This window comes from Phyllostomus discolor, chromosome 2 (assembly GCF_004126475.2).
Source record: "Phyllostomus discolor isolate MPI-MPIP mPhyDis1 chromosome 2, mPhyDis1.pri.v3, whole genome shotgun sequence".
Classification (NCBI taxonomy): domain Eukaryota; kingdom Metazoa; phylum Chordata; class Mammalia; order Chiroptera; family Phyllostomidae; genus Phyllostomus; species Phyllostomus discolor.
The window spans coordinates 117328943-117338665 of record NC_040904.2 but is presented as its reverse complement, the minus strand read 5'-3'; the positions used below and the strand labels follow the sequence as shown (position 1 = coordinate 117338665).

The window sequence follows — 9723 nt, the reverse complement described above, 5'->3', positions numbered from 1 at the left end:
GGAGGCAGCCAATTGATGTTTCTCTCACACTGATGTTTCTCTGTCTCTTTCTCTCCCTTTCTCTCTAAGACCAACGAACATTTCCTTGGGTGAGGAGGTGTGTGTGTGTGTGTGTATATATATATTACAGAATATATTTAGATATAGATAAAGATGTAGACATAGATGCTGTCATCCTTGTAATTGTGTGTGAGTCTAAGTTTATTTGTAGATAACTTCAAATTTCCAAGCTTGAGACCCTTTTTTCTATCTTACCTTTCCTTCTCCTCTACTCTTCAGGATACACACACACACAAATATATGTATATATGATATTTCCTGCCCTAGAAGAATCCAAATCTGGTTAGGAAGAAAACACCAGCACAGAAAAACAACAGAAACACACACAACAGAGTAGAACCAGGTGCTGAATTGTAGAGCTATATATCTAAAATACAGAGTGGCCAGGACACACAATTAGCCAACAACACCGCACTAATTATGCAAATCAGAAGAATAAGTCAGGGGAAAGGTGGAAAAGGCAGTTGAACAGCACCCTGCAATCATGGTAAAGACACTAAAACCTGAGGTGAGATTTGTCAATGGAGAAAGTGAGTCAGCTTACAATCTGCAAAACATCTTCACCAGCTAACTTCCCATAAGGGTTCTGGACACTCCCTTCACTCCAACCCACCAGGACTGTAGCAGACTCCTGAATAGCCATGTCTCGAATGACTAAAGGGAGGGCCCGGCAGCCAACCCACGCCATCTCTCACAGCATCCGGAGGTGCGCCCAGGCCAGAGTGCCTTCACCTGGCTTAGCCTTGTCCTTTCTAACTAGGCGAATCAGCATATCTCTCAGATGGGCAGAGCAGGGCTGGGCAGCTATGGGGCTTTGTTTCTTCAGGAATAGACACGCCTGTAAAGACTTAAGACTTAGCACTGGAAGGTGGGGTGGTGACTGTGGGACTAGGCTCCCATGTGCCAGTACCAGACCAGCTCAAGTTGGCCCTTGGTGATGGGTGCCAGTTTTACAAGGAAAAGTCAAAACCCCCACCCTCATGGGAGCAACGATGGGCCAGATCTGCCCTGTCAGGATGAATTGTCATCTTTGGTTAACACAGAAGGGGACCCAAGTGAAGGTCAGCATAAGAGCAAGCTGCCTCCGCGCAGGCACAGGCCACCACCAAAGCCCCTCATGACCTCCCCAATGAGGCCTGCTCTTGCAACTACAGTTCTCCATCCTCTTGCTTTGTGAATACCCACTCTCTGTCACGTGTGTCTCAAGAGGTTAAAATACCCAACCAGAAGCCTTGAGGCATTGAGCCCCTTTAGTGGCACGTGTGCAGGGGCAGGAGGGTCATAGGCTTCATTCGTTCTCTTTCTTTCCTTTCCTAATAACCTGGGCCTCCCCAACCCCAGACTGAGCTGCCTACCTGTGACTTCTCAACTGTGAAAGGACAAAGCGGGCAGAGCATGGAGGGCAGAAGTGCCAGTCCAATGCCCTTGGGCAAAAGCCAGGCTCGCCCCCAACTTGCCTGCCTCCAACCCCCAACCTGGATGTATTGTTGAAAGTGACCGAAAAAAATGGGGAGTTCAAGGAGGTGGCCATTTAGCTTGCCTGTGAGGTTTTGGGGAGAAAGAAACGGAAAGGTGGCCAGCTCTGGTGACACCACCTCCTTGCCCCCTTTGTCTCCAGATTCCCAGGAGGGACCCCCCCCACCCCTACCCCCGCCAACTTCGCAGGGACCCGCACAGATCCTCCGTGGCGTGAACTTAAATCTTCACATCGTAGGGAATTCCTGATGCTCTAGTAATTTTTTTTTTTTTATAGTGGTACTGAAAGAAATCCTGAAGAAGCAACAGTAACGGCAGCAACTGTCCTTTGACCCCGCCCCCCCCCAAACCGGGGGTGCCGGCCTCGGAGGAGACTCTGGGACAGGGAGCGGGGAGCGGGGAGGGCAGCCTGGGACACTGGGGGTCCTGGGATCTCCCGGGCCTCGGGAGGCGCGGGGTGGGGGCGGGGGTGGGGCGGGATTCCGGGCGGGCGGGCGACCTCCGGGAGCAGGAGGCCCGCGTGTCCAGCCTAGGCGCTGGGGGCCGGGGCGGCAAGGAGCCGCCCCCTCCGGGACTCTCTGAGGAGCGCGGGAGGAGGCGGGGTGTGCGGCGCGGTTAAAAGGCGCCGCTGGAGCCGCTGGAGTCTCAGGTGCTGCAGAGTACAGGTGCCCGCGCTCTGTTCCCCGGTGCTCCCTGCGCGGAGGAGCGCGGAGGCGGCCAGGCCAGGACCACCCAGGACCCGCCTGGGACCCCCGCAAGCGCTCCCGCAGCCACCAGAGCCCTCCTTCCGCCGCAGGTGAGCCCGCCCCGCTGGCGTGTCCCAGGTCACAGCCGTGAGGCTGGTGCCCAACTCCCCGCGTCTCGGGACACCGCGAGTCGTGGCACCCGGTGGAGGGAGGGGACACGGAGAGGGGACTGGGGGAGAGGGGACTGGGGACGGCAGGGGCTGCGGGGTCGAGGGAAAGGGGAGAGGAGGACTCGGTGCAGATTGGGGGCCTGGGACGTCCAGGCACCGTGGGACCCAGCGGGGCAAAGTCCCTGGATACGGGCGGACTGAGACCTTAGAGGGGGAGGGGACCTGGCATGGCCCGGGCTGTGGGCATCTGGATAGGGTCCCGAGAGTGGATCCCGCGCACATGGAGGCCCCTGCACGGCCCCTTGTCCTGGGCAGTCGCGACAGCGGACCTCGGGCGACAGTCAGGTGTCTAGGGAGAAGCCAAGTTACCGACTTTTTGCTAGGAGGGGACGTGGTGACACCAGCACGGTAACTGATAGGGACCCACGTTCCGGGGAGAAGGGGTCCTGGGACAGGCAGCCCACATCGGGATTGATGATCATCGATAACCTTCATCTGCTGAAGTCTAATCTGTCACCACCAGGAGGGTTTAATTGGCTGAAGGCTCTGATTGGAAAGAAAGCTGGGTTCCATTTGTTAAGCAGGAGTCCTTCCTGGAGGAGGTAACCTTTTAGAGCCAGGACTACCCACCCTGGGAGCAGGGCACCGCAGCCTAAACCTCGCTTCTTTTTCCTCAACAATCCGAGAGCCTGTCGTTTCCAGGTGGTTTTCCAGCTAGGAGGTCGAACACGACTGAGAAGAGCTCACTAGGGTGGTTGCATCAGCCTTTCTGCTCCTGGAGGGAGGGGACGTGAGCCTGATCAGTGTGTGGCCCCCCAGCATTCTGACAGTTGGACACATATGACCATTTACTGGGGTCTCTGTCTCAAACATAAGGCGACAGCCATTTCCCTGCTTGACCTTTGAGTCCTTTAAAAACTCAGGTACTAATTGCCACAATTAGACACCCATGAGAGGCCTCTAGTGCTCTGTGGAGGCAGTTGGCCAAGGTCTGCTAGGGAAAAAAGGAGGGATTGAGAAGTTAAGAGTAAGAATTGCTTTTGCCTTTTCTGAAACCTATGCCTTCCCTAAAGAACAGCGCTTGCCTCTGCCAGAGCTCCACACAATGGCAGGCTGGTGTGGGCCAGGGCGGGACAGCAGCTCCCCACAGGTTTCATCCTGCTGTGTTAGTCAATCTTGACCTGTTACCCTGTCCCACTTGTGGGTTAAATTTTAATTTGCTCCTTTTCCTGAAAGGATCTACAAACATGTAGTTGCAGCCACAACAATATGGGACTCACTGTAGTTTTCTTGGCTGATGGTGGTTGGATTGGTTTATAAAAGAGTGTGGGGTCCATGTTTGGTACTTTGGAAGAGGACAAAGGCATAAACTCTCCTGACTATCCCCCAATTTTTAGCCACACGTACCATGGGCAGCTTATTTCCATAAGTGTTCCGTTCTCAATTAATGCCCATGAAGAACTGAACTGTAATTCCATAAAATAATGTGGTTAGACCATGAATTTTGGTTCTGCTCTCAGGCAGGACTAGACTGTGGACCTGTCAGCAGGATGCCCCTGGGAGGACCTCCAGACAGTCTTTGTTTAAAAGGTCAGGGCTGAACCACTGTTTTTTTCCAGTGATGCTTGTCTTTCTCAAGCTAAGTAAAGCTAAATGTTTCTGAAGTACATTTCAAGTTTACACAACTTTTGTGTCATGACTGGCCATGGTGACATTGAATGGCATCAGCCAGACCTTGGTGTCCTCACCTGAGATGATGCTCAGTGATGAGTCTGCTTAGGAAGTCCATGGGGGCCGGGGGGAAACAGGACCCAATTTGCTCAAAATGAGGGAGCATTGTGTTTTTAAGTAAAAGAAGATGGGTTCACTGCCAGCATAAAGGAGATAGAAAACAGACTGCTTATTGGGATTGTAGGGAAGTGGAATCTTGTCTAGAAGAGGAGCTGATTGAGACAGATGGGACATAACTATAAATAATTGGAGACAGTTCATGTCCTGGGATGAAGAGAAGGCTCCTGGCTCATGGCAGATTGATCCACAGAGAGTTGTACCTTAACCCCAGTGAGCTTTAATCCTGAGCTTCAGTATTCAATACAGTGATATAACATTCTGGGGCATCACTGGGAATCACTGAGTTAAATTTCCTGTCATTTTTTCATAATGTGCCTCCTCAGAAACATTTGTAAATTAAAACTATAGCCCACAATAAAAATGTGCAGCTGCAACACTGTATCAGAAGAGATAACCATCAGTTCAGCATGATGGTGAGGACTGCCAGTCCATACACAAAACATTCACAAAAATCTGTGAGTATAGTGGCTTTTCTCTACAGATAGAAAGTTTCCAACTTGCTCCTTTTAGTGTAGAAAAGGGGAGGGAGGCCCTTTGTGAAATTTTAACATGCAGTGCCTCAAATGTCAACTTTAATGTTGGTAAAATTTCACAGCTACATCTCAAGTCCATGAAATAGTTCAATGAAATAGTTTCAGAAAAATAGTTCTGCAGGGAGGCATGGCCTGCTGGACCTCACAGCAAGGTGGCCAGGCTAGTCTCAGTCAGAATGGCCAAAAAGCAAGTGTAGCTGTAATGATTGAATGCCACTTGTCAAGGCGCCAGGGAGTGTCTACAGGGGGGTCGATCAGCACTAATTATGCCTTTAAGTTAGGAGTGCTTTTGTTTGTGGCACTGCTCCCCCCCATCCAATTTTTATTATGAGCTAAAGATTTGGGCCCTAGCTGGGTAGCTCAGTTGGTTGGAGCTTTGTCCTATACACCAAAAGGTTGCAAGTTCGATCCCTGGTCAGGGCACAATAGGAGGAGGCAACTCATTGATGTTTCTTCCTCATATTGATGTTGTTTCTTCCCTCTCTCTCTCTCAAATCAATGACATATCCTTGGGTGAGGATTAAAAAAAAAAGATTGGGTGAATTACTCAAGGGAATAAGCCACTCTTTATTGGGGAAAACATAAGTTCAAGTGGCTTGGGAACTATCCTTTTACTCCTGTGACAAACTAAGTTGGTTTGGTTTTCACCTTTTGGGTGAGGCTTCATAAGAGTTGGTATTTGTTCAGGAAGAGATTTAAGGGTGCTTACTTACCTAAGACCCAGAGAAGTTTCTCAGATTCTGTCCTGATGAGTCACTCCTCTACTGTGTTCATTTTGTCTTTTCCAGTGCGAACCACCCAGAGAGTATGGATTGGAGCACTTTGCATACTATTCTGGGGGGTGTCAATAAACACTCCACCAGTATTGGAAAAATCTGGCTAACCGTCCTCTTCATTTTTCGCATCATGATCCTGGTAGTAGCTGCAAAGGAAGTGTGGGGAGATGAGCAGGCTGACTTTACCTGCAACACTCTGCAGCCTGGGTGCAAAAACGTGTGCTATGATCACTACTTCCCCATCTCTCACATCCGGCTCTGGGCCCTTCAGCTGATCTTCGTGTCCACACCAGCTCTCTTGGTGGCCATGCATGTGGCCTATCACAGACACGAGAAGAAAAGGAAGTTCATTAAGGGAGAGATAAAGAGTGAATTTAAAGACATCGAAGAGATCAAAAGCCAGAAGGTCCGAATTGAAGGGTCATTATGGTGGACCTATACCAGCAGCATCTTCTTCCGGGTTGTCTTTGAAGCTGTCTTCATGTATGTCTTCTACGTCATGTATGATGGGTTCTCCATGCAGCGTTTGGTGAAATGTAATGCCTGGCCTTGTCCCAATACAGTGGACTGCTTTGTTTCCAGGCCCACAGAAAAGACTGTCTTCACAGTGTTCATGATTGCAGTGTCTGGAATTTGCATACTGTTAAATGTCACTGAATTGTGTTATTTGCTAATCAGATATTGTTCTGGAAAGTCAAAAAAACCAGTTTAACACATTACCCAGCTATTAGGTAAAAGACAGGAGGAAAAGGATGAGGCAACCTGTGCTTAGTTGTCAAGGCCAAGTCACCATTATTTCCCTAGGGTCAAGATTTTTATCTTAAATGCAACCATTTGAAACTCCTGTAGTTCTCAGGTGAAACTCTAAATGCTTTTGATGGCACTCTTCTCTTCTAAAGCTAAAAAACAAATGCTTGATCCTATGCCAAAATTGATTTTTATCCAAATTAGTTCCAATAAAACCCTGTGCTGGTAGGGTTATTGGTGCAAAGTAATTTCACATTTTGAAGAAAGGATATTGGCATTTGTTTCTGTTTCTTTGAGGAAAGGAGAGAAACACCAGGTCCTAAAGAGGACTCTGAGAAGGATTGGCTGTTCCTCTTAGGGTTCCTTTTGCCATTTTCCCCTGAATTAGAGGTAAACATAGAGAATCTTGGTTCCTTTATTCACTTTGGAAATTCTAGTAACCATGGACAAGGTTACCTAATACTTCAAACTTGGTCATACTCTTTTTTAAATGAACGCTGAAAAATATGTTCTTTTGATCTACAAGACATTCTGAAAACCATTGTATATTCCTACTATTTCAAAGGCTCAGATAGTGATATGTAGATGGTGTATAATTAGGTACTATCATTGAATTTAAAATGAGGGCTCTCGGTTATGAATAATTTGCAGGGCCACTATATTAACTGGGGTATGTAGTCCACAAAAGCATTATGATCTCTCATGTGAAACAAACTAGACATTCTTAGTGATGGCTTGACAGCCAATGGCCTCATTTCACAACCTTAGGTGTAATTTTGCAGGAGAAATATAGATAATGTATTACCAGCTGCCACCAACTACAGGCTGGCTCAAGATCCCCTGTCTCCTTGTCAATGTTTGCCTTTTCCACAACTGGTAAAGGGTGAAACACAAATTTGAAGAAGTTGCTTGGGACTGTTTTGTTGCCATAGTATGAAACAAAATGGGTGAAGTTACTATTTTTTAAAGAACAGATGGAAAGACTGAACTCTAAATTCTAGTGATTAAAAAGAGTTTTATGTGCTTCAAAAGTTTGCTTTTCTCTTCACCTGCTAATTTTTTTAAGTGAAAATGGAATAGGCTTTTAAAAAAATAGACACTGGTTTAGATAAGTATTAAGTAGTTCCACAGGACCATTGAACCTTAATATCATTATGATGTTTGACATGGTTTTCAAAAAATGGCACTCAGCATTCTTCAATAAGGGTAAACACTTTTCTTTTGTTCAGAATAGCATTGTAAAAAAAACATTTTGTAATAGTAAATAATAGCTTTAATTACATGCTTGTAACTAAAATAATTTTGTAATGTCTCAAACATCATTTAAAATATTAAAATATAAATTCATGTAATAGTTACTTAAAATGTATTACGGTTTTTAATAAAAGATCACATTTTAATGCCATCTATAGCCAATTTTATATAAGGAGTTTAATATTTTAAGCATGATAACACCAAAGAGATAAGTTCCCAGAGTATCTGTTCACCATCCTTGATTCTTCTGCCCAGTTACAGACAAGCTTCTGTTACCAGGGAGGGAGGAAAAATAATTTTGTGCTGAACCCCATGCTGACCCCAACAGGTTTTTGACAAACACACAGTGTGGTGTGCAAGTGGGGTTTGTAGCTTGGAAGATGTTGGGCTGGGTTCATATGACCAATTTGGCTCCTAGAATCATGGAAGTTGACAGATTAAAGTGATCTTCATGGTGAAGGTTGGCTAAGGCATGAGAAAAATCCTACAAGGTATCTTTTCTGTAGGATTGTCTTCAGGATTGTCTTTCTGTGTATTTGTATGTAATCAAAGCGGGTCTTAGAAACTGCTTTTTATTCCTTGGTGCCCACTTCCATGGGAAATAAATCTGATGGGTCAGTTGTTCCCATGTGGGTGTCCCACAGGCACTGTCCCTGAGACAGCAGCACCAGCCCTGTCCTGGGTACAAGGCCTTCAAGACATTTTATACATCAATAATTATGAACACTTTTATGGAAAATGACATACTTTTAAAATGAATGTAAAAGGACCCAAACCAGCCAACTTTCATCCAGGTGATAGAAGAATGGTAAGAACTAGTTCCTGCCTTTCAACATGCTCTGCACAAGGCCTGTTAAAAGCAGCACATGGTTTGTAAGTAGGTATGTTCACTCTTACAAGCCATGAAGATTATGACTCTCAAAGTCTAAAGGACTGAGTCAAATAATTACAGATGGCCTCTGGCCACTTTTAAGGATGTAAAGAGAGATCTGGTCACAGGCCTAAAAATTAGAGCTTAAACTCTGAAAATGGTAATCCTGAATATATATTTCAAATCATTAATTTAAAATGAAAGGCTCTCTTGATTGTTTTTAAAGATTCTCCTGAATGACTGTGCTGGGTTAGCTGTGTCGAGTCCAGGACCCCATGCAGACTAGCCCTCCATGCCTCCAGCACTGGCTGGGTAATGCGAGTTTAGGACATGGGTAAGGCCCCACTGCTACTTCTGTCTTGTACAAGGTGTATTAATAAACTAGGAATTGTGGTCTCAAACAACTCTTCTGTACATGTGCTACTGTCAAAATGTGGATCACAATTGTTATGAGTGGATCAGGGGCTACTCAGGAGGACAAATGAATTCTCCAGGGCAACCTGGACCTGAGTTGCCAGTAAATTGCTACCACTGACCTAACAGGCAACTGCAGAGCAGCAGACAACATGCAAAGGGGTCTGCGGTGGGTAAACAGCAGCTCCTTCATTTCTCCATACTTCAATTTCCTTAATACATCCCAAGGTTAATGCAATCAGATAAGATATTTTATGCAAAAACCCTCTACCCAGGAAATTGCTAAGTAAGAAATGATTGTCATCTATTTTCCATTTGATAGATCCCAAGCTGAAAAGATGATGGATGGCATTTTAGATAGGAATGACTCAAGCAAAACTTGGTAAACTGGAAGCTTGAAAAAATGCACATGTATACCAAGCCTGAAATAAGTACAATACAAGGGAACAGAGACTAGCTACATAGATGGGAGAGGAATGGCTGAGTACCCATGTAACAGCACAAAAATCTCCAGTGATGACAGCTATGTCCACCCTGCAATTACAGAAAAACCAACAGTGTACTACAGAAAGCTTTGGTTCACCTAGTTCGGATCTCCAAATACCTTCCATTCATGCATCAAATGCTTTTCTTGCAACCGTCTAGATAGGACTACTCTTATAGCATGGACCAGGGAGGTGAGCTTGGGCAGAGAATGTCATGCTCAAAGGCCAATTGCAGATGTTCCCATCACACAAAGGATGTAGACTGAACTTCTAGAATTCCCCTAGTGTATTTTGTTCCTGCTGCTTGTAGGCAGCACCATAGGGAGTCCCCATCTTCTCACTGCTGATGGAGCTAAGGAGGTCGCCCCTAATCATGAGATGCCATTCACTCCATTCCTGT

The 9723-nt window shown here is 46.2% G+C and overlaps 1 protein-coding gene across 2 annotated transcripts; it reads left to right on the top strand.

Annotated features, from left to right (window-relative positions):
• The first annotated feature begins 2173 nt into the window (after positions 1-2173).
• GJB2 (gap junction protein beta 2) lies at positions 2174-8828 on the top strand. 2 transcript variants are annotated; one of them, XM_036018398.1, is made up of 2 exons: positions 2174-2332; positions 5565-8828. In XM_036018398.1, the coding sequence occupies exon 2, from the start codon at positions 5584-5586 to the stop codon at positions 6262-6264; it is 681 nt and encodes a 226-aa protein (XP_035874291.1). In that variant the 5' UTR covers positions 2174-2332; positions 5565-5583; the 3' UTR covers positions 6265-8828. The 2 variants fall into 2 exon arrangements, with proteins under 2 accessions (XP_035874291.1, XP_035874292.1); XM_036018399.1 differs by having other exon boundaries at positions 2183-2315; positions 5562-8828.
• Positions 8829-9723: the final 895 nt, after the last annotated feature.

Bases quoted from the DNA above. Each gene is read 5' to 3' on its own strand.
- GJB2 (XM_036018398.1), top strand. From the start codon at position 5,584: ATGGATTGGAGCACTTTGCATACTATTCTGGGGGGTGTCAATAAACAC.